A 24,324-nucleotide genomic window follows, 5' to 3' on the forward strand; every position below is an offset into this window, starting at 1 on the left:
TAGGGGAATCACAGTATAAGAGGGTGTCTTCTTTTATCAGACACTACAGTCTGCCAGGAAGTTCATTATTTTGGTCTGCGATGAATTACAGTAACATCTTTTCTTCTGTGACATGTGTAGTCTTTTTTTATACACTCAAAAGTGATAATGCATATGCAGTGGTGGGAGGATTACTTTCCAAATGTATTTCAATACAAGTTATAGAATGCACGAGACTTAGTTTATAGCCTATTCCACAAAAATATTATAATTACTTTAAATACTTCATACATACATTCATACAGCATTGTTACATGAAGTGGACTGAACCCAACAGTCCCTCTGAATGTGTATTAACACGTGCGGCAGAGATCTAAGCTATTTAGTACAAACACAAAAATAGTGTGTTTGTCTGCAGTTTTTCCTTGACCTTTTAATTTCCACTGCTGAGGATAGAGTGAAAACTAGTAAAGGTGAAAATTAAACAATGTTATTCTAAAGTTTTTACATGAGGACATTTTGTTTTCATTTATTTTCTGGAGGGTGTTTTGTGCAATAAATTGTCTTGGAATAAAAATGGAAGCAGAAAAAGCTCTTCTTCTGTTTAACATCGAGTAAAATTGGTAAAAATAACAAATGTTAATATGCTATTAAATTGAATACGCAGTTTAAGTGTCTGTTGTATCTTTGTCCACTGTGCCCTGTATGGACACAAAGGCTACTCTCAAATGCAGGTTTATTATAGATTATGGGATAATGGGAAATTAGTAATAGCTACATTTTCTGCAGTAATCCCTTTAAGTAATCTTTTTTTTAAGGTTGTACCTGTACATTACAACCTTAAATTGTAACTTAAGTACAGTTAAATATACCTATTCCTAAGTATTATTGATTACTAATATGTTTTATTCTATGTGCATTTCTGTTGCAGCCTGGCGCTTTGAAACACCTCAGCAGGTGCAGTTTGTGGAGAAGTTGTCAGACGTTGTGATTGGTCAGCTGCCGAACTTCTGGAAACTTTGGATCTCTTACGTTAATGGAAGTCTGTTTAGTGAGGTAAATCATGTAGAAGCTTTTACCTTGATGGAAAACAAATTAGGAGACACTAATGTTCACAGTAGTTAGTGTCCCATAATGCACATAAGCTACACATAACTGTAAATTGTATTGTGTTCTGGTGGTCTTTAACAGCCTTCTTGATGTTAAAACATTCATTCACATAGATAATGGTAACAATAACAACTCTTTGCCTGTGTAAAGAAAATTGTTAAGTGGTGGGATTAAGATTATATAATATATTTAATATAAAAAATAAAATAAAAAATGTCAGAGATGATTCCACAATATCGGTGGAGGGCAACATGTTAATAATGCATTTTTTTTTTTTTTTGTTCCAGACTGGAGAGAAGTCTGGGCAGGTGGAAAAATCCAAGAAGAATGCCAGACAGAGACAGAATGACTTTAAGGTGCATTGAATTGGCTGTTTTTATACAGTGTATTTACTATGGATTTTACTCACTTGTCTCATTTTCAGTAATGCTCCATAACAACATCGTGTGCACTTTTGCTGTAGAAAATGATTGAGGAATTGACCAGTCGGCTGGTGAAGCTCATCCGCGGCGCGCTCCTGTCTGCTACCCTGCCGCAAAATGAGCTGAGTCTTTACGGAGGCTGGGAGAACAAGACGGAACTCACTGGGCCCTGGTTGACACAGATCATACATACTGTCAGGTGCTCACACTCTTTTATTTTTTTCAATCCACGTCCCAGTTATTTTTGTGCACATATTCAGGAGTTTGTTACTTACTTCTCACTACAACTGCTACCAACGGATTTTCTTGCACAGGGGTTGTCATGATGCTCTGTCTGCACTCGAGATACCAAATGATTTGCTGCAAGTGATCCAGGATCTGTTGCTGGATTTGAGAGTCCATTGCCTCATGGTGACTCTGCTGCACACTACAGAAGGTGAGAGAGGGGATACTGAGGATAGGCACTCAGTAATAAATAATAGAGGATGCTGTTATGCTCACTCATCATGGTTTATTACTGTTAGCATTTATATATTTCCCAAAGGGCTTAATTTATAAAAACTAACAGCATTAACATTCATTCAGTGTGCATATTGGAAAAAGAAAAGCTCGATGTGTGAATATGGTGATGTGCACATATCCTAAAATATACACTGGAATGACACATTTCTTAAAGCTGTAGAGGAAATGTTTTTAGAAGCTCTATAAAATAAAACAGATTAGTAATAAATACAGGGTGCTTTTCACGTAGTTTAATTTGCAGTGTCATTCTGAAATCTCAGTTTGATTGGTATCAGTTGGCTATATGTTGTACCATTTCCTTCTAATCCAAAATGAGTAAATCGAACACTTGATATGCATTGATATGAAAGATAAAAAACACTCATCAGTCTGCCATTAGATGTTAGTAATGAATAGATGTATTATATAATGTGGAACAGGAACTGTACAGATGCCAAGAACAGTTGAAGTAACGGTTGTTTTCTCCAACAGGTGCATTCACCTATTATGTCAAAAATGAATTTTGTTATCTCAGTAATGGATTAGACATCCACTATCCCAACAAAATATAAAATATTTAGTGATCTTGACACATTAGGCCTCTGTATCTTTGAAACAATGAAGTAATTCCAGTTGTTCTAGGCTTCTGTTGGACACTTTTAAAGCCTAGCCTCTGATTTTCTTAACAAAATAAATAAATAAATGAAAGCCCTCACCCTCTACTGTTGTAACAAAAACATGTATAGCCTTTTTGGTTCAGTGTTCTGGTATCAGTAATGACAATAAACACCACCTGTGGCAACGTCATAGAAATCCACTTTGCCACAAACACAGTGGATTTATTTACTGTTGTTGATAGTAACATGTGTTGTGTTTCTCATTAAGGTACTGGTGGTCACTGTCCTCAACTGTTGCCTTTAGCTTATACAACTTCCAGGGTTGTAATGAAGAAAGTGTTGTGATACTAAAACCAGACATGTTCACTTTCACTTGTGGTTAGGCCTGGTCATTTTGAGAAGAGTGACTGGTTTTGTCGTATCCCCACACCCCAGCCCCCCTCACTCACATTACATTGTGGTCTCAGCATTTAAATTCAGCATGTGATTTTACATCATGTTGTGGTTTTTCCCTCAGAAACTCTTAATTGTATTTATATTTTCAGTTGTAATGGCTTTGTATAAAAATGATCACAGTACACATTTAGAAAGGCTTTTCTTTCTTGCCAACTGTGTAAACGTTTCAATTGCCCTTTTGTTCCATATCTTCAGATGTCAAGAGGCTTGCAGAGAAGGAAGACTGGATAGTAGATAATGAAGGAATCACCAGCCTGGTAATGATTGCATGAATAATAGGCTTATTTTTTATTGAAATATATAATAATAATAATAATAATAATAATAATCTTTATTTATATAGCACTTTTCATACATTAAAAACTGTAGCACAAAGTGCTTTACATATCAGTTTAAAAATCAGTACCGCCCCCCACCCACACCCACCCACTCACCCGCACACACACACACACACACACACACACACACACACACACATATACATGCAAACCCACAAGCTCACACATACTTAAGAAGACTGACTGAGCACGGGTAGACCAGAACAAAAATGTACAAGTAAAGGTAAAAGATCAATTTAGGAGGCGCTGTCTCAGGGAGCCATCCGCACCAGGAGGCAGCCGCCGACCCCGGCGACCAGGCACCAGCAACACAGCCCCGCATCCCAACTAGCGGGAGAGGGCCAACTGGGACCCCCACCCACCAGAAAGGAGCGGACCCCAGTGAGAGAAGGCGCCACAGCCCCCGGAGTCCACAGCCGCCCCCCGGCATGGAGGGCTCCCTCTGATGAAACACCGGAGAATAAGAAACATTAAAAAGATATAAAAGAACTGATTAAAAGAAGCTAAATTTAAGACATATATGAAAATAATAAAAATATTAAACATTAAAATGATAAAACAGAAGCACTGGTTAAAAGAATCTTAAGATATATATATTAAATATAACTATAAAACCTTTGCGTAGATAAAACAGAAGCATCAGTTAAAAGCCAAATTAAAAAGGTGGGTCTTGAGCCTGGTTTTAAAAATTTCTACATTCTCTGCGGCCCTGAGGTTCCCTGGCAGGGTGTTCCAGAGGCGAGGAGCATAATGCTGAAAAGCTGCCTCTCCATGGGTTTTTGTATTGGCTTTTGGAACTGTTAAAAGGCCAGTGCCAGAGGACCTCAGGGTCCGCGAGGGTTCATAGGGTAAAAGCAAGTCTAAAAGATAAGAAGGCGCAAGACCATTAAGACATTTAAAGACTATTAAAAGGACCTTAAAATCAATCCTGAAACACACGGGGAGCCAATGCAGTGATTTTAAAACCGGTGTAATGTGAGCCCGCCTTCTGGTCTTCGTCAGCACTCGAGCGGCTGAATTTTGGAGAAGTTGGAGTTGTGAGATTCTGTCTTTGGGAAGACCATATATAAATATTATCTTATTTTTTATATTTCAGGTACAACAGTTGTTCCATTTTATCTTTTTTTGTGTGTGTGTTTTTTTCCTATGTTTTGTATCATGTTTGTGTCTGAAATAAACTTAACTAAACAAAATTTTACAAAAATTTGCTTTTGTTTTTTTTGGTAGAGCATTACATCAGACTTTAAATATACATAATGTTGCTGCTTTTTATTTTGAATGTGTCAGACTCTTTAATAACAAATGCGATTGTATGAAAATGAAATTATCAGCCTTACTTTACTCGCAACCCATTTTTTTGGGTGTGTGGTAAGTTGCATTTTTACATTTCTTTTTTTTTCTGCAGCCCTCGCAGTTTGAACAGTGCATGGTCCAGATGTTGCAGTCACTCAAGGAGCCTCTGGAAATCAAACCCGGAGAGATGAATGTAAGAAAATCATCAAATCCAATATAGCAACAAAGACTTGTGTGAAAATAATAAGCCTCCTTTTAATATCTACTGTTTTATATACAGTAAAACCATCAAATTCATTAAATCTTACAGTGGTGTTTTGTCTGAAGTTGTAAGAAAGATGTTTGTTTTGATTAAAATAAATAACACATCATGAAACCAACATTTAATTCATCTTTAAAGGTCATCTTAAATTGAATAAAACCGATAATAAAAAATGCCTCTGATTTAAGCCCCTATAAAACACATAATGTACCGAAAATCGTTTTTTTCAGTATTCAGATGTTTGTGTGATATTTTTTTAACTATTTGTTTTTTTTTTTCAGGTGTTGCTGCTGGACCAGGTACAGGACCAGGCTGCAGAGCTCAGTGTCAGCATCATGAAGGTAAAATCTCTATTATTCTGCGGATAAAATCAGCAATATTGTGTTAGGTTGTTTGATTACTTTTCTATGTTATAACTAATCCTTGACCATGACCGCATCAGAGTGGGCACAATATTATGTGTTTTCAGCTGTTGTTATGGAGATTTGGTGATATGGCATCAGCCTATTATGTAGAATAACTAATGTTGCAGTTTATTTAATATAATTTCCTCAACATTTTGTACTTGTGTTGTTTTATGAGCTACATTTTAGGTGCCTTTGGTACCTTGAAAGATGCTTTTATAAATAAAAGTTCATGTTATTGCTCATCTCAGGTTTTCATCAACTGTTTGGAGCAGCTGAGCACTAAGACAGATGGAGACATTAATACATCTCAGTAAGTGTTATTTGTTTATATATGGACATGTTTACATTTCAGTCTGAAAACATATTATATAAGTCTCTTTTTTTGTTTGTGTAGCAGTATTGCAGTGGATCTGTCGTCTCCAGATCGGTTCACCAGGGTTCAAGAGGACTTCAGTCCAACATCAGTAAGTGGAGCTGTTTGTGTCTTTTATTATTTCCTTTAAACTGTTTGGGGTAATACACTTGAAATCCCACATATGGCGACTGTCAGCGTCACCAAAGCGTGGGCTCTCTCCTTTACACAATCAGACAAACACGTGTCTTACTCATTCAAACCACAAAATGTTATCAGGCTGTTTTCTGGGTGGACATGAAGCAGATACATCCTCATTTCCTGTAACTTGTTTAAGATGTTGGTGAATGGGGTTAAGCTCAGGGGAGGAGGACAACGACGACAATGAGGAGGAAGAGCAGGGTGTAGGGTGCTTCTGGTAAAGGGAAATGGAGCAAGGTGCAGATGGGGTTTCCCCAGCCTGAACATGTGAAGCAGGGGTGAGGCAGCCCGACTCCGCTGAACACAGCTGACCAGAGTCAAGACCAGTGTCACACAATGTGTAAACTGTGAAAGAATCAAATACAAATCTGCCTGCCATGACTAAGTGGATAAATGTTTACATGAACGCACTGAAGTCTCTAATCTTGTCTGTCTGTAGTCTCGCTAAGGTCTTGTGTGAAAAACAAACTGTTGCCAGTGGTGACTCTGTGGTTTTCTGAATGTAGGCTAACTATTCTGTCATCTCTAACGTCAGTGTCTGTTAATGTGAATACGTTTTTTTGGGTGGGTGTGCTCTTTAATTTATTTTGTTGTAGTGAACAGTGTCAGATTTTAGACCAAGAGAGCAAGGAAAGTATGGGAATTAAAGCAAAGTAAGATCATTTTATCTGGAGGGAACATGTTGGATTATGACTCAGGTAAGTACATGTAATAGTTTTTTATCCCCCAGAGAGGCAATTCTGCTGCACAGACAGCAATAATACTGTCACCAACAACAAATAAAGCACAAAAGTACATAATGTCATTCAGAAGGCCAATGTCAGCAGGAACAAATGAATTCTTAAATCCTCTGGGGTCCATCTTAGACACAGAAGCAACTTGAACTCGCTGAATGAGGGGTTTGTATGTAAAGATGGATGACATAAAGCTACCCTTTCACTGATGGCATCATACAGTCTGTATCTGTTTCAGTATATTCATGACTGTTTGAATAAGTTCCCATAACTGCTTTTATGCATATTCAGAAATAGTGTGATGAAGGGCTTGAAGACTTTAAAACATCTGAGTTATTTTTATATAATGAATATTTCTTTGTTTCTGTTGAACTAAAGGTGGAATAAATAGAACTATAAAATGAACAGTAAAAGAAACTGATCAGAAAGATGACCCCTTTAAAGACATGGTCAGTCTTTTCCATATTAAATTGCTAACGTACCTCCATGTTATGAGGACCGCTGCACTTGTAGCATATCATCTGTCTCCACTTGGCCCAGTGAGCAGCCTGTCCACTGACACAAAGTGGACAATATATTTGGTTTTTTTGTGTTAAAATAATTCAAATGGCTCCATGTAGTACACACTGCAAAAATCAAAATCTTACCAAGTGTATTTTCCTCATTTCTAGTCAAAATTTATCTCATCACATTTAAAATAAGATATAATCACCTAAAGACCAACTTTTCAGTCAGATATAAGAACTAATTTTTAGACAATAGATCCTGAAAATCTTATTTCAAGAAATCTTACCAAGATAATTTCCACTTGTTTCATGGGCAGATTTTTTTTTTTTTTTTTTTGGCTTAATTCAAGATTTTTTTTGCTGAATTCAAGCAAAAAAAATCTGCCAATGGCACAAGTGAAAATTATCTTGGTAAGATTTCTTGAAATAAGATTTGCAAGATCTTTTGTCTAAAAAATAAGTTCTTATATCTCATTGATAAGTTGCTCTTTGGGTGATTATGTCTTATTCTAAGTGTGATGAGATATTTTGACTAGAACTGAGAAAAATACACTCGGTAAGATTTAGATTTTTGCAGTGCAGATATACTTACCTATCAACAGCAAGAGGAGTTCATGTTCCAGAAATGCCCAGAATTCTGGATACCATACCAAAACTACAAACAAACACTACATTCCCACAGACTGTATCACTTACTGAAGTGTGAAGCTCATTGTTTACATACATTTGTATTATGGTGTCATCATGTTTTCTCCTTGACAAAAACAAACTCCTTTGTTGTTGCCTTATAATCTTCATTCATTAGATCAGTCATTGTCCGTAGCTGCACTAAAGGTCTTTTTGGAATCGTACAAACGAGCTCAACGTTGTCACAGTTCAGTCTGAAGAATCATGTGGCTCAACAATTAATGAATTTAGCAAAGTTAATAACATCACATAATAACTTTACACCTTTATAAGCCTCATAATCAGACTCATCCTTGTAGAAGAAACACTGTAATGTCAGCATCAAACTCCATTCTTTTCATTTAGAGATGTGTCCAGTGGTGAAAACAACAACAGCACTAGTAGCTTTTACCAATGTGTTAATAACTTTTTTTTTTTATTGGGCATTCAAGTGAAAAATAGCAGCAGTTTGAGTACATTCACAGTGACACATTGGCCCACAGCTCTGAATAAATCTAATGATACTTTTAAATCATTTTTTTAGATAAACTATGCATACATGTGTTGTCTGTAATACACATAAACCCTCCTTTTTTATATAAAGATACGATTTAGACAATAATCAAAGTGTATGTCTGTGTAAGTTCTCATTTTCCCAGGTCATCGTTCTTCTCTGTAGTATCTTCTAGAATCAACTGGACTAGATTTGCTGTTTTGAAAATGTTTCATCTCTCATTCAAGAGCTTTCTTCAGTTCTAATTGCTGGTGGGGGAACCTGTATTTATTATATATTATAAACCTGTAGGGGGAGTGGTCTGTGGAGGTTGTATTTTGTTAATGACCTTTAAGTGTTAGGTTCATAGGGGGGGTGGTTTTGGGTTTCAGGCTTATTAGTGGTTATTGTGTGTGAGTTTCATGGTTGTTGAGGAGGTGGTGGGTCATTGTCAAAAGTGTAATTTGTTTTTATTACCTCTGCCAAGGAGGTTATGTTTTTGCCAGTGTTGGTTTGTCTGTCTGTCTGTGTGCAAGATAACTCAAAAAGTAATGGATGGATTTGGATGAAAATTTCAGGAAATGTTGATACTGGCACAAGGAACAAATTATTCAATTTTGGTGGTGATCGGGGGGGGGGGGGGGGGGGGGGGGGCACTAATCTGCGCTCTCTGAATGCTTTTCTAGTTTTTATTTTTTCCCCCTGTTCACAGGAGCAGCGGTTGTTGATCATCCTCAGTAACTGTCAGTACTTGGAGAGACACACCTTCCTGAACTTGGCCAATCACTTTGAGAAGCACGGCTTCACAGGGACAGAGAAGATCACTCGAGTCAGTATCTCACACATGAAACTATTAAATATTCACCCCTGTTTGTAAACCAACACAGAGGACCTCCCTGAAATAAATGTGTCAAGGTCTCTGTTTTACTGTTCTTATGGTTGATGAGAAATGTGTTATTCATTAATGACAGAGCAGATCAGAAATGCTGAAGGTCCCTTGCTTTCTTCTAAACAGAGATGAGTATTTTCTTTTCAAATGTTAAAGGTCATTGTCTTGGCAGCTCAGTTCCACATTTTCATTTTTTTCATACACCCAAATAGACTCGCACAACTGCACACAATGACTAATGGTTGAATCACAAAGCAAAGCATTCGGTTGGATTTCCAGTAACAATAGGTGATCATCATCTTCTTTGAAAGATTAATACCTATTTTATTCCTAAGTAATTCACGTTAAACTTTTTAATGTTTCACAGCAACTGTAGGTTTGTGGTGATCTTATCTTCAGTTACTACCACAGCGATACATAGAATTCTTAACTATCACAGCAATCTGCCACTTTACTGAACTATTTAACAAAAATGTCTAAAAAAAAAACTGTTTAAAAAATAGAGCCAGAAATAGTAAAATGTTCCTTTTATTTTCATACCTCACCACAGCCAATATAGTAAAAATCCTGCATTGAAAGCAGATAAGAATGAACTTGTACTATTATATATCCATGATGTATTAATGTCTTTGTTTTATTTTACTGTACATGATAAAAGTTCAGCTTATTTTAACTATTTCATATCCTGTTGGTAGTTGAACCTACAACAATGCATTATGTTCTATAAAGTCACCAGATCTTTGTAGTGTTGCTGTTCTGTGATAACCGCTTTTTTTTTTTTTTTTTACATTTTGTGATGATACATTTTGTAGATAATCCAAGAGAGTTTAAAAGAGTTGATTTTAAGATGGAGGAGAAGTTGAAACTCATCCCAAAAAGAATCACTTAAACCCAGAATCAACATATTTGGAGACACGTAGCTTTAAGTGGAAGAATTTTCCTAAATTTCTTCTCCACATATCCAAAGACAACAAATGTTTATCTAATATAAATACATATTTTGTTGATGTATGTGTAATTTTTAATGGATGCAGTGTGGTTTATTCAGTGATGTGATATTGTATACCCGGGTAACATGTGTCTTTGACTTTGCAGGTCAGTGTCGATGCCGTTCGTGGGCTGGATAGAAAACTGTTTGATGCCTACATTGAGAGACGGGCTGACCCAATCGCAGGGTCCCTGGAGCCGGGTATCTACGCCGGATATTTTGACTGGAGAGACTGTCAAACACCTACAGGTACCGTTCAGCACTGAAAATGTGCTCCAGTAAAAGCTCTCATTAGTAAACCTTGGATTAACAGTTTGAAACGGGGGAATCACCCACAACCACCAGCTGGCCTCAATAATATCAGAAATAAACAGTGTTGTCTGTTTTCATCAGACATCACCAGTCTGATCTGTGCTGCTGTGGTTCATATGTGTCATGTTCTTTGATGACTTACTGAAAACACACGTTAAATCATTCTACTCATCCCCTAGAAGAATTTTGTGGCCTTTGTCTTCGGCTGTGGGTGAGCAGGGTTGTTTTCTGCCGGTGGGTTTTCATGCATGTTTAGTTTGAGTTTTTGCTCACCAGATGCACTCCAAACCCAGGTGAAACTTAAATGCGTATATGTGGTTTACCTTAGCACAGGATGTGAAGCATGATGTCTGTATGAGTGAGAGCTCTGAGTGAGTTTTCAGATGGGCAGCAGCTTTTAAAACAATTGTCAAACACAGTGTTGATCGAAAGTCGGTCCTTTCTCTCGTTTCTTCCTGTCGGTGGGAGTTTGTGTGTTCGGGCTGTAAATGAAAGAGGAACATTTTGGACACTAAACCACAGTTCTAGGATATGATACTTTCACTTGTTGCATTTGTACAGTGGTGTGTGGGTGCTGCAAGGCATTAGAAATCCTGTTTCAGTACTTTCAGTCTGTATTTTTTTCACTGTATCAAGTTCAACAAATTGTTATATTTAAACTACAAGGCAGTGCCCCAACACAGAATATTTAACAATGCATGGCATGAAAAAACTTAGTTATACAAACAGCTGTTTCTATGTGTGTTGTTTGTGCAGGGAAATATATGACTAAAATTCAGCAGTACTTGATGAATAATGACAGTCTCTTCATAATGGTTTATCTTAATAATAATTATAATAATGAGCTTTTTTTATACAGCACTTTTTATACAGCAGGAACATTCAGAACTATAAGTGCATTAGCAATGAACAAAACAGTAGTGTACCAAGATGATCATTTATGGTCATTTCACTGAATTCTACAGAAACGTACATTTACTACAAAATAGAATGCTACAGTATTTATTGGAAAAAAACACGAATTACATGATGTTATTGTGGGCAAAACTGTGTCTCTTTGACCTTAATGTTTGGGACCATCTATGTCCTCAGTTTTCTCTGTTTTGTTGGACACCTAGTATAAAATATACCAATCTTTAGCCATTACACATACAGTCGCGGAAAAAATTATTAGACAATCAAAAGTAATCAAAAATGATGGTTATGCAATCAAGTATTAACTCCTGTGTGTATCATGTGACTAAAACAGACAGAAAAAAAACATGTAATGCCTAAAAGCACTGTTTTTGGCAGGACAATGCCATAGCTATTGATGTAAGAACTGAAGTGATTTTGGTTATTATCAAGAATACCATGGAAAATGGATAGATTTTAGCTCTGAAATTAAACTCTTATGCGCTATTTTTGTTGTTATCATTGTATTTGTCCAAACAAGTGTGCCTTTAGTTGTACTAGGCATTAAAATGAACAAGAAATTGAAGAAAACAAGGGGTGATCTAATAATTTTTTCCACGACTGTATAGTTTATACTAGTTTTATTTAACAAGTCATACACTTTCAGCTCTTACGGGCCTTCTGGCACCATGTAGTCCTTCATTGGAGATTTTTGCATTGAACGCAAAGCTTTAATACCACATAAAAATATACCAATAATAAACCAGCTCCCCCTCTGTCACTGATCTGTGTATAGTGATATGTACCTGAACATAAGGATTTGATGTGTATGAGTCACACTGCTCTTTTAACCTTTTAAAAGTTCTAGAATGTTTTCAAAAAAGGGTCAGAATTTCCAATGTCGTAGTAAGAAGATTATCTGATTTTATGAGCTGAAGTTTTACCTAACATATGATGTCCTTTAACTGCTCGATGTGAGTGGGCGGGGCATAGTGGTACCCCCTGAGCAGGATGGTTCACTAAGTCAGATGAGAAATGAAGGAGACAGTGTGTTATTCTGCACAGTTTAATTGCCCCTCATGTCTAGTGACTTTAAACAGATAAACAGGATTTGGTTTCAGTGTGACATTTAGAATCTGATCTGCACTCCTGATGATTAAAAGGCTGTCGCGTATTTTTTTTTTTTTTTTTTTTTTTTTTTACAAATGCAACACATCCTTTACGCTTTCAAAATAAAGGCCCTGTTGTGTTTCAGTGGATACAGTTTATTCATTGTTTAATAGAGGTTTTATTGTGTAAGCATTTTCTTCCTGTCACACCTGTAAATGACAGTTTTGCTGAGAAAGTAAGACCTGCAGTGACTTCAGTGACTTAAATCGGAAAATAACACTTGATCTAGAACAGGGGTGTCACACATGCAGCCCAAGAACCAAAACCGGACCACTGGTGAGTCCAATCAAAGCGCAGAACTTACACAGAATGCATTAATAATCTAGGGTGTCAATGAGCCTTGTCAAACGGTTTTAATCATAACGTGAAATACTATATTTGTCACTTCCAGATCTTTAAAACTAAATGTTTTGTGGCTTTGTAGATCCACTGTGATATCTAAGTTGTAATGCACATGTGTAAATGTTAAGCTGGGGCATAATATTGTTAAAATTGCACTTATTTTTCTTTAGAAACTTCAAGTTGTTCAGGTTATTTCCATTTTTTGTGAAAGTGTAGTTTGTAAATATAAGTATTTTCACAATGTAAGACAAATTTGGTGTTGTCACTATTAATAGGTTATGATGTTATTATTTTACTGATCCAACCCACTTGAGATCATATTAGGCCGTATCTGGCCCCTCAACTAAATGAGTTTGACACCCCTGATCTAGAACAACATAATGATGAAACCAGCTCAAGTATGTATTGAATGTAGAAGTGTAAAATTAGTATCACATTACGTAACAGGCACCAGAAGTTCATCCATATTGTGTTTTTGACATGTTCTGTAATTGAGAACTGACTTTAATATGTTCACGTCAACCTCAACATTGCCTGTTTTTCAAGACGCGCCTTGTGTTTGACTCCCCTTTTTTATGTTAGGAAATATGGCACTTTGTTTCTCTTGTGTGTCTGGATTGTGATTCATGTTGTGTGTTTGTCTTTCTCAGGTGTAAGGAACTACTTAAAAGAAGCTCTGGTGAACATCATCGCCGTTCACGCTGAGGTAAATCCCACCTACACACATCTTTAATACCACAAACTCCTCAAATACGGTGTCAGTTGTCTGTTTCTTATTCCTGGAGTTTTAATCTCCATCTTTCTCCACCTCAGGTCTTCACCGTCTCTAAGGATCTGGTACCGCGGGTTTTATCTAAAATTGTTGAGTCGGTCGCGGACGAGATGTGCCGCCTTATGCAGTGTGTGTCCTCCTTCAGCAAAAATGGAGCTCTGCAGGTACACACAGTCACACATAACAGATACAGAGCATTTCACTCATAACAAGACCCTGACTCATAAGACGACCACCACACTTGTTGGGGATTTACCCATCGTTTCTGATAATGCCATATCTCATTTCAAGTTACCAACTGCTGACAGTTGTTTATTTGAATGGTTCTCTTTCATGTAAACCCATACCCCTCACCCTGCACCGTCCTCAGGCTCGTCTTGAACTCTGTGCTCTGAGAGACGCCATCGCCGCGTACCTAAACACGAAAAGCAAGTAAGTGTCCCGCATGTATTCACATAGCGGCGTGGACGGGAACTTGCATGTGCTCAGTGATTTATGGTAGTGAATGTCACATACACATAAATCTTCACATCCCTTACTACAATCCCTATTTATGTTACTCGGTGGGTTATGGAAAGGAAGTGAAAGTAATCTGGTTCTGCTGTGTGCATGCACTGCGGTGTTAGTGTGTGTGCGTCCACATGTGTGTACATGTGTGGATACATGGACTTACTGTGAACTGTGTTTTCTGGTTTTTTTAGTTTTAACTGAACCTCTTTGTTTACAGTTCCAGCTTCAAACATGCTTTGGACACACTCCCTCAGCTGCACAGTGGAACTGACAAGAAGTGAGTTTTAAGAGGGTTTTCACTGTTCATTTCAATTTACATCCCATCTATTGGTTTGGTTTCAGCTCTTATTTACAGTGGGAAACTCTTATACTGATCACGGTTACAGTGATTGACAGCTTGAGTCGAAAAACCTGGGATAAAATCTAACTTTTTAAGTGATGTTCGAATAATCTACTCACAGAGGTCAGTCCATGGGCTTATGTACAGTGTTCATTTTAGTTCTTTTCGCACCTAAAGCTAGTCATGCATCCACTTTTTAATAATTTGTCCTAATAAAAATGAGTGAAAACAAATACACACTTGTGGTTGAATCCATCCCATGTGGAAATATACATGATCATCACTAATAGGACTGAGTGCTAGACTTGATGATAGCAAAACAAAACAAAAATGCTAATTATGTGCATTTCGATAAACTGGTTTGGAGCAAATAATCTAGGCTTCATTGTGTTTTTAGGAGGTGGCGCTATAGGCTATGTTACACATGGTTTTAATGAACAGAGTAGACGAAGCAGAGCGTTCTGGTGTTCTACATAAAAAATGAATGTTGTATTTCAAACGTAAAACCTCAGTCACAGCCTAAGTATCACAAATCTGTAAGTCTTTCTGTGATTACTCACCTGAATCTCTTGCATTACGGTGAACAATTTCGAAGTGCCATCCACCATAAACAAACCATATGTTTACAAACAGAGCTGGGAGGTAACTCGGGCATCTTCGGAATTTTGTCGTGATGTGCATTGTGGGAAGCGAAGGCTCGGGCTGCTGCCTGACACCAGCAGCAGTAACACAACCATGTGATATTATATCGATGAAACAAACACAACGCGGAAACGGCAGGAGGAATATGCATAGAAGGAAGGGAGCTCCTGCTGTTTCCGCATCATCTGTAGCAGCTGCTGCTGCCAGACAGCGGCGTGAACCAGCATTTCCCACAATGCACGTTGCAACAAAATTCCGAAGATGCCCGAGTTACCTCCCGGCTCTGTTTGTAAACATATGGTTTGTTTATGGTGGATGGCACTTCGAAATTGTTCACCGTAATGCAAGACATTCAGGTGAGTAATCACAGACAGACTTACAGATTGGTGATACTTAGGCTGTGACTGAGGTTTTACAGATCTGATGAAAAATTGGTCACGAAAGTTTGCCACACCTTTAAAGCGCAAATTGCCAGTGGCAATCCATTCCATAGTCTCAGGGCCACTGCTTGAAAGGCTCGATTCCCTCTAGTTATGAAGTGGGTGCGGGGGATGACCAGCTGGCACTGACTGGAGGATCTAAGAGCCCATGAAGGGTTGTGCAATTTTAGCAACTCAGAAATGTAGACAGGGGCTTTACAATTTAATGCTTTAAAAGTGAGAACTATAATTAAAAAAGAATGTCCTAAAAATAACTGGGAGCCAGTGTAGTTCTGCTAAAACCAGTGTGATGTGTGCTCTTTCACTGGTTTTGCTGGTGTGGTCTGAACAGCCTGAAGATGATGAAGATGTTCCTGGTTTAGACAAATAAAAAGGCTGTTACTGTAGTCTAGGTGGAAAGAAATAAAAGCGTACATGATCACCTCTAGTTCTGCTTTCAACACCAGCTTCAGCTTGGAAAATGTTCCTCAGCTGAAAGAAGCAGTTCCTAATTAGTTTTTTTTGTTTGTGATGCTCACGCAAAAACAACACCCAGATTCCAAAGACTGGACTGGATGGATGAGCCATCTGTATTATATTCGTTGAATTACTGTTTGTTTTTTGTTGGACGTTCATAGTATGTGTGGTCTTCTGAGCTCACAATTGACCTCTGCGTGGATTGACTGTTGCATCGATGTCTGTTTCCAAAGAAGCCACTAGTACAGGGAGTCAAACTCATTTTAGTTCAGGGGCCATATTCAGCCCAGTATGATCTGGAGTGGGTAGGACCAGTAAAATGATAACAGTGAAAAAACTACAATTACATTATGAAAATATTTACATCTACAAAGTTTCCTTTAAAGTCTAAATAACATGAACGACCTGAAATGTCTTAAGAAAAAGAAGTGCAATTTTAACAGTATTATGTCTCAGTTTACCATGTAAACATGTACATTACAACTTACAGATCACAGTGGATCTACAAAAACACAAAACATTTAATAACAGGCAGAATATGGTTCAAATTGCACCTATTGTTTTTTTTTTTTATCATGCGGCATCCGGCTTCGGTGTCTGTCGTCCATTACAAAAATTTCAATCGTCTTCTTCTCCGAAACTGCAATTACAATTGACTTCAAACTTGGTATACAGCTTCTTTAAAATGATCTCAACAACAGTGAGTGAAATTATTTGGATCCGGATCAGATTCTGGATTTGGTACGACTTTGAAAAATTTCCCCATTGAAAGAGAGAGAAAGTGGATCGATGCAATAACTCAGTAAATATAAATGATATCCAGTGTAAATTTCTACAGTCCAGCCCTGATGGGGAGATGACCAAAACATAATGGCCACATGCTGATCAGGATCTTCTTCTGGATCTGGGAACTTACGAAAAATTTAACATGGGCTCTTATGGGGAAAACATTTCAATCATCTTTTTCTCCCAAACTCCAGTTCTGATTGACTTCAAACTTGGTATACAGCTTCTGTATGATGATGTCAATACAAGGTATTGCAGTTATTTCGATCTGGATCTGATTATGGAATTGGTGCGACTTTGAAAAATTTTCCCATTATAAGAGCTAGGAAGTGGATTGATCCAATAAATCAGTAAGTATCAATGATATCAAGGTGGAATTTGAATTTTTCACAGATCTGATTGGAATATGACCAGAACATGGGCTATTTCTGTAGTATAATAAATACACATAACTAGGTGATAATAAATGGCATCTGGATACATTTCCCAAAGCTTTTAATTTGGCCGGTAAGCTACAGGGCCATTGGTCCTATTTTTTGTAAAAGGAGAGTTTGTAAATATAATAATTTTCAAGTAATTTTACTTTTTTTTAACACTTTCTTTTTTAAGAACATATAGCAGATACGGACAAACAGAAGGACGACAAAAAGAAAAATAAAGAAATACAAACCTCAAAAGAAAAAGAACACAGTGGATTGCCATGTCTCTACAGTTTCCCCCAGTGTTGTTATCAATAAGATCATCTTTATCCTGTCGTCATATAAACACAGTCCTTATCTCAAAGGTCAACAGTTCCATTACATATATCTCACTCACAATTTTTTGCCAGTCATGCTGTGTAATTTAACTTTTTCTTTTTTCTTTTATTTATTTATTTATTTTTTTTTACAACAAAACAAAGACAAACATTTCTGGTTGCCATTATTTATAGGTTATTATGATAGTATTTTACTGATCTGACCCACTGGAGATCATATTGGTCTGTATGAGGAACATGAACTAAAATCATTTTGACGTCCTTGATTATTAATATCACTGTAATTTTCGTCTTTCACAAATTCATCCCATGGGCTAGATTGGACCCTATGGCAGGCCAGTTATGGCCCACAGGCCATATGTTTGACACCTATGCACTAGTATAAAGCAGAAAGAGAAAAAAAAAAAACAGGAAAATGAGAACTGACACACATCTGTACTTTTTGATGTTGTTTTCTGTTCAGTTGAGATAAAATGGCTGAGAATGTGAAAGAATTTTGTAAGTGATGGCAGAAATTGAAAGTTCTCTGTGCTGTTATTACCCTGAAATGAATGTTGAAACTGAAGTTGAACACATTTAACCAAGATTTAACCTCAGCTCTAAATGTAAACTATTTATTCACTGCAAAAATCCAAATCTTACCAAGTGTATTTTTCTTATTGCTTGTCCAAATGTCTCATCACACTTAAAATAAGACATAATCACCTAAAGAGTAACTTTTCAGTGAGATATAAGAACTTATTTTTAGACAATAGATCTTGAAAATCTTATTACAAGAAATCTTACCAAGATAATTTTCACTTGTTCCATTGGCTTGAATTAAGCAAAAAAATCTGCCAATGGAACAAGTGAAAATTATCTTGGTAAGATTTGTGAAGTAAGATTTTCAAGCTCTATTGTCTAAAAATAAGTTCTTATATCTCACTGAAAAGTTACTCTTTAGGTGATTATGTCTTATGTTAAGTGTGATGAGATATTCTGACCAGAAATGAGAAAAATACACTTGGTAAGATTTAGATTTTTGAAGTGTTCATGTTTAGGAGATGAGTTTTACCGAATTCATGACTGTTTTAATTTCCCCTCAGGTTACTGGAGGAGCTGTTAAACAAATTCAAGAGCAGCATGCAGCTTCAGCTCACCTGCTTCCAGCCTTCATCCATCCAACCTGTGAAGAGATAAACTATTTTCTGCATTTGTTATCGATGTGCAATCAACTCAGGAGCCTGAGCCTTATCTTTTCCGTTATTAGTTCAGTGTTTACTCATCACTTTTTCCAATGTCACTTTCAATTTCTGCTTTACTGGATTGGACACAAAGGAAATATCTGGCATCAAATCTTGTAGACACTAAATGAGTTGATTTCATTGTTACTGTGTAGGACAGTCCCAGTGGTGGTGGTTATGCTAATCACATCAGGCCACTCACTCAGCTAGCAGATAGGCAGGGAGGGATGTTTTTTCTATGTTTTGGGTCAGTCATGGATTATTAATGTGACTGCAATTAATGTGACTTAAAAACCTGTCTGTACTGTGCTACTAAAAATGTCAAATAATAAACTTACTCTTAAAAGTGACAATTATGTGTTTGTTTTGTTTTTTGTCAAATCATTTGACATTAAAGGCGTAAAGTTAACATCCATTTGCTTGTACAGAAGATAGAGTTGTGTAAAGGCGTCAAGATATCATATTTGTGTTGTGCAATGTGTAAGATCACGTCCGTATTTGAACATTTACATATGTTGAAATTTCTCTTCTGTACAACACCAGAGTGGATGTGAAATGAAGCAAATCAATATGAGATGGAAGGCTTTAATTCTAGGGGTTGAACAAAAATACTGCATTAACTGTTTAAGAATTACAATTATTTTAGTTGCTCCATTTGCAGAGGCTCAGAAGTATTCAAACAAACTAAGATCATTGTAATTATGAGGATTGTTTTAATACTTGATGAAAATCCTTTAGTTGGAACCCATGGACATCACCAACCACTGAGTTTCCTCTTGGAGATGCTTTTCCAGGTTTTTACTACAGCTGCCTCCAGTTACTGCTTGTTTGTGGATGTTTTTGCCCTCAGTTTAGTCTCCAGTAACTGAAAAGCTGCTCTACACTGGAGAAAATCAAAATCTTACCAAGTGTATTTTTCTCATTTCTATTTAAAATATCTCATCACACTTAAAGTAAGACATAATGACCAAAAGAGTAACTTTTCAGTGAGATATAAGAACTTATTTTTCGACAATATATCTTGAAAACCTCATTTCAAGTAAACTTACCAAGGTAATTTTCACTTGTTCCATTGGCAGATTTTTTTTTGTGTGCTAAATTCAAGATTATTTTGCTTAGTTCAAGCAAAGAAATCTATCATACTTTGTCGGATTTACTTCTGGCTGGTTTCAGAATATACTGAATATTGATTTATAATCCACAAGTATTGTCACAAAGATTAAAACAGGCCTTTTTTTTTTTTCCTGACGAAGAATAGACTTTTACAGATATGTGGTCCTCACAGGACAGCGATTCTAGGATGATATCACAGAATAGAACACTTTGCTGTAAAATAAACTACAGTATACAGACCTGATCAAAATCTTAAGACCAGTTGAAAAATAGCTAGAATTTACCTTTTGCACATTTGGATCTTTATGAGGTTTTAAGTAGAGCTACAATATACAAAAGCAAGAAGGGGGAGTGAGACAAAAAGCACTTTGAAAAAGTAATTTATTGAAAACAACAAGTAAACTGAAATAGGCTGTTTATCAGCTGATCAAAAGTTTAAGACCGCAGGCTATAAAAGCCAAAATCTGCTCAAAATTCTCATTTTCTGTCGGGCATTCACACGGTCATGCCCTCCTGATGGCTAAAGCTAAGAAGCTTTCTCTTCTTGAACGTGGTCGGATCGTCGAGCTGCATAAGCAAGGCCTCTCGCAGCGTGCCGTTGCTGCTGAGGTTGGACGCAGTAAGACAGTCATTCTAAATTTTTTGACAGATCCTGAGCATTATGGAACAAAAAAGTCAAGTGGTAGACCCAAAAAAATTACACCTGCGCTGAGCCGGAGGATCCGATTGACTGTCCGTCAAGACACAGGGCGGTCCTCGACCCAAATTAAGGCCCTTACTGGTGCCGACTGCAGCGCAATAACCATCAGACGGCATCTGTGGGAAAAGGGCTTCAAAAACAAAAAACGAATTCAAAGACCTCGTCTCCTACAACGCCACAAAACTGCCCGTTTAGACTTTGCCAGGGAACATCAAACATGGGACATTGAAAGGTGGAAAAAAGTTTTATTCTCTGATGAGAAAAAATTTAACCTTGACGGTCCAGATGGCTTCCAACGTTACCGGCATGACAAGGAGATCCCACCTGAGATGTTTTCTACCCGGCACAGTGGAGGGGGGTCCATCATGATCTGGGGTGCTTTTCCATTCAGTGGAACACTGGAGCTTCAGGTGGTGCAGGGTCGTCAAACGGCGGCTGGTTACGTGCAGATGTTGCAGCGGGCATCCCTCATGACTGAGGGCCCTCGTCTGTGTGGTAACAGCTGGGTTTAAAAACAGGACAACGCTGCAGTTAACGATGCTCGCTTGACGAAGGACTTCTTCAGGGAGAATAACATCACTCTTTTGGACCATCCCGCATGTTCCCCTGATTTAAATCCCATAGAGAACATTTGGGGATGGATGGCAAGGGAAGTTTATAAAAATGGCCATCAGTTCCAGACAGTTGATGGCCTTCGTGAAGCCATCTTCACCACTTGGAGCAATGTTCCCACCAGCCTCCTGGAAACACTCGCATCAAGCATGCCCAAACAAATTTTTGAAGTGATTAACAAGAACAGTGGAGCTACTCATTTCTGAGTCCTACTGAGAACATTTTTTGTTCTGGTTTGGAGAGTTTTTTGTAATTTTTTGAGCGATGGTCTTAAACTTTTGATCAGCTGATAAACAGCCTATTTCAGTTTACTTGTTTTCAATAAATTACTTTTTCAAAGTGCTTTTTGTCTCACTCCCCCTTCTTGCTTTTGTATATTGTAGCTGTACTTAAAACCTCATTAAGATCCAAATGTGCAAAAGGTCAATTCTAGCTATTTTTCAACTGGTCTTAAGATTTTGATCAGGTCTGTATGAGTTGGCTTAAACGAGCCATGTTAATGTTTATACTTTAATTGTATTTTGCTGACAATACACTATATTTTGGATTCAGAACCTTACTTGCATTTGAGTATGTTTAGTACTTTCACTTAAGTAGAGGAAACAAATACTTCTATCAAAAGTCAAGTTCATACAGGTCTGTAGTCCTACTGATAACTTGACCTTCATATATTTCAATTTAGAACATTTAAACTTACATCATCTTGATGCTGCATCTGCAAATATCTGTAACATTTGCACGTATCCTTTGCATATTGTTTATACAATATAAACAATATTTGTACTTTCAAATGTTTCACTACTGTGACAATATGTATTTTTGCCGAAATAATAGAATTTTTTATTTTATATTGTTGACTGCACACTACTTTTTGTACACAATACTCACTTTATTACCCTGCCGCCTGAAGGGGAGGCAAGGGGTGTTGTTTTTGGTTCAGTTTGTTTGTTTGTTTGTTTGTTTGTTAACACCCCAGCAGCAAAACTATTAATTGAAGTCATACCAGATTAGGTTTATAGATTACCAGTGGCCCAGAATAGATGTGGTTACATTTTGGGAAAAGTAGGTTAAAATTTTTTATGAATTTGTAAAATCTTTTTTTTTCTCCCATTTACTTATAATGGGCGATACTTCAAATGTTTATAAAAGCATACATTTTGATTCAATTTACTTCAAACTTGGCACATATATAGAGGCAATTGATATGCTGACATCAGTACACGCATAGACATGATGACGTCAGCTGGATCGATGCCAAAATACTTGTTTCATTTATCTTTCTCTGGTTAGAGTTTATTGCTTTATTTAGTCTAGTTTAGTTGTGAAGGGAAAATACGAAGTAAGAATTTCCTTTCTTAGTGTAACCACTAAATTGAAACTTCTTCAATATTGAGACTACTAACCATTAAATATGTGGGAAAAAAAATCTGCATGAAGATTTTAATGTCTAGTAATCTAGGTCACATCAAGAGGATGTTTTTCGTTTTTTTGCCTAAGGACCCTAAACCACAGCTCACTGTCTGAGCAAACAAGGGGAATTTTTTTTTTTTTTTTTTTTACAGCAAAGACCAAGTAGAATTTTTCAGAAAAAAGTTGCAGTGATCAGATAAATTTTGAAACACTTGAACACTGAACCTTTCCTATAAGGTTGTGTCAGGTCCATGCGTGGGTATCTGCAGACAGTTGGTCTGCGTACTAACAGCAGGTTTGGCGATTCATCTCTGAAGCTCCTGTCTTGCTGTCTGGGTTAACAGGAGGAAAGTGAGCGCAGGGCGTTTGCAGGGCGGGGACGGTGTGGGCCGTTATTCACAGCAGCAAACTCAACAGGCTTTAGTTGGATCCCAGAGGAAGACGACGACAACAGAAAGTGTGATTAAGGTTGTGGGTGCAGAGACTGACAGTGAGTGGTACGGTTGTGGTAGGTGTCGTCACAGAGGCTAGACTGAAACGCCCACTACTCACATGAGAAAGTCTTACAAGTACAAAAGAGTCATCTGAGGACAGCGTGGTCCTGTAGCAGGGATGGATCCTCAAAACTCATTGAGAACCAACAGAGGAGGAAGGACTCTGACCTTTGACTTGAGTAATTGTAGTAAGAAGAACTAGTCCTGCAGGCAAAACCTTAATGAGTAAAAGTCCAAAAGCATAAAATACAAACAATCAAAAGTAAAAGTGTAGAATGACTCTCAGTAAAATATACTGTATACTGGATGAAACCCTTAAAGCCCTAAACAACCACCAGTGACCAGAAGCATCTCCTGATCTCATATGTTTAATAACTTCCAAATCACTGAACTTCCCTGCAGTTGCTGATTGATCAGTTTCGTCATTTGTACTCACATATGAGGCTGATGCCCCGCGGAACTGGAATGAGCTAAACCTAGTTTACTCCTGAACGTATGAGCCTGAGTTTATGTGCGTAATGAGGCACCTGAAACACCGAGATGGACCATGTTATCTACACTGATGGACCTACAAAGGATCGTTTAATTGTATCCTTTAAAGTCGAGGTACTGTTTGTTTTGTTCTTTGTTGAAGTTGTTTAGTTTTGCTTTTATATATTGCTGTCATCTAGGTCACTGACTTTATATCTTTTCATATACAAAGGCATGTTACACTAGAAAAAAATCTAAATCTTACCAAGTGTATTTTTCTCATTTCTAGTCAAAATATCTCATCACACTTAAAACAAGACATAATCACCTAAAGAGTAACTTTTCAGTGAGATATAAGAACTTATTTTTAGACTATAGATCTTGCAAATCTTATTTCAAGTAATCTTACCAAGATAATTATCACTTGTTCCATTGGCAGATTTTTTTTTTTTTTTTTTTGCTAAATTCAATATTTTTTTGCTTAATTCAAACAAAAAAAAATCTGCCAAAGGAACAATTGACAATGATCTTGGAATAAGATTTTCAAAATCTATTGTCTAAAAATCAGTTCTTGTATCTCACTGAAAAGTTACTCTTTAGGTGATTATGTCTTTTTTTAAGTGTGATGAGATATTTTGACTAGAAATGAGAAAAATACACTTGATA

General features: G+C 37.1%; 1 protein-coding gene across 2 annotated transcripts in view; it reads left to right on the top strand.

Moving 5' to 3' along the window:
• The window catches only part of exoc2 (exocyst complex component 2), a 59,004-nt gene extending 39,796 nt beyond the window's left edge, over positions 1-19,208 (top strand). The window contains exons 13-28 of one of the 2 annotated variants that reach the window (XM_030132649.1): positions 911-1,035; positions 1,377-1,445; positions 1,553-1,710; positions 1,826-1,947; positions 3,281-3,342; positions 4,829-4,909; positions 5,260-5,319; positions 5,634-5,695; positions 5,780-5,849; positions 9,050-9,166; positions 10,322-10,463; positions 13,583-13,638; positions 13,746-13,868; positions 14,075-14,136; positions 14,432-14,491; positions 18,721-19,208. In XM_030132649.1, coding sequence (XP_029988509.1) covers positions 911-1,035; positions 1,377-1,445; positions 1,553-1,710; positions 1,826-1,947; positions 3,281-3,342; positions 4,829-4,909; positions 5,260-5,319; positions 5,634-5,695; positions 5,780-5,849; positions 9,050-9,166; positions 10,322-10,463; positions 13,583-13,638; positions 13,746-13,868; positions 14,075-14,136; positions 14,432-14,491; positions 18,721-18,814 — 1,463 coding nt within the window. In that variant the 3' untranslated portion in view covers positions 18,815-19,208. The remainder of the gene's footprint in view (positions 1-910; positions 1,036-1,376; positions 1,446-1,552; positions 1,711-1,825; positions 1,948-3,280; positions 3,343-4,828; positions 4,910-5,259; positions 5,320-5,633; positions 5,696-5,779; positions 5,850-9,049; positions 9,167-10,321; positions 10,464-13,582; positions 13,639-13,745; positions 13,869-14,074; positions 14,137-14,431; positions 14,492-18,720) is intronic. The other variant, XM_030132651.1, reaches the window with a different exon arrangement.
• Positions 19,209-24,324: the final 5,116 nt, after the last annotated feature.

Source organism: Sphaeramia orbicularis, chromosome 4 (assembly GCF_902148855.1).
Source record: "Sphaeramia orbicularis chromosome 4, fSphaOr1.1, whole genome shotgun sequence".
Lineage (NCBI taxonomy): Eukaryota > Metazoa > Chordata > Actinopteri > Kurtiformes > Apogonidae > Sphaeramia > Sphaeramia orbicularis.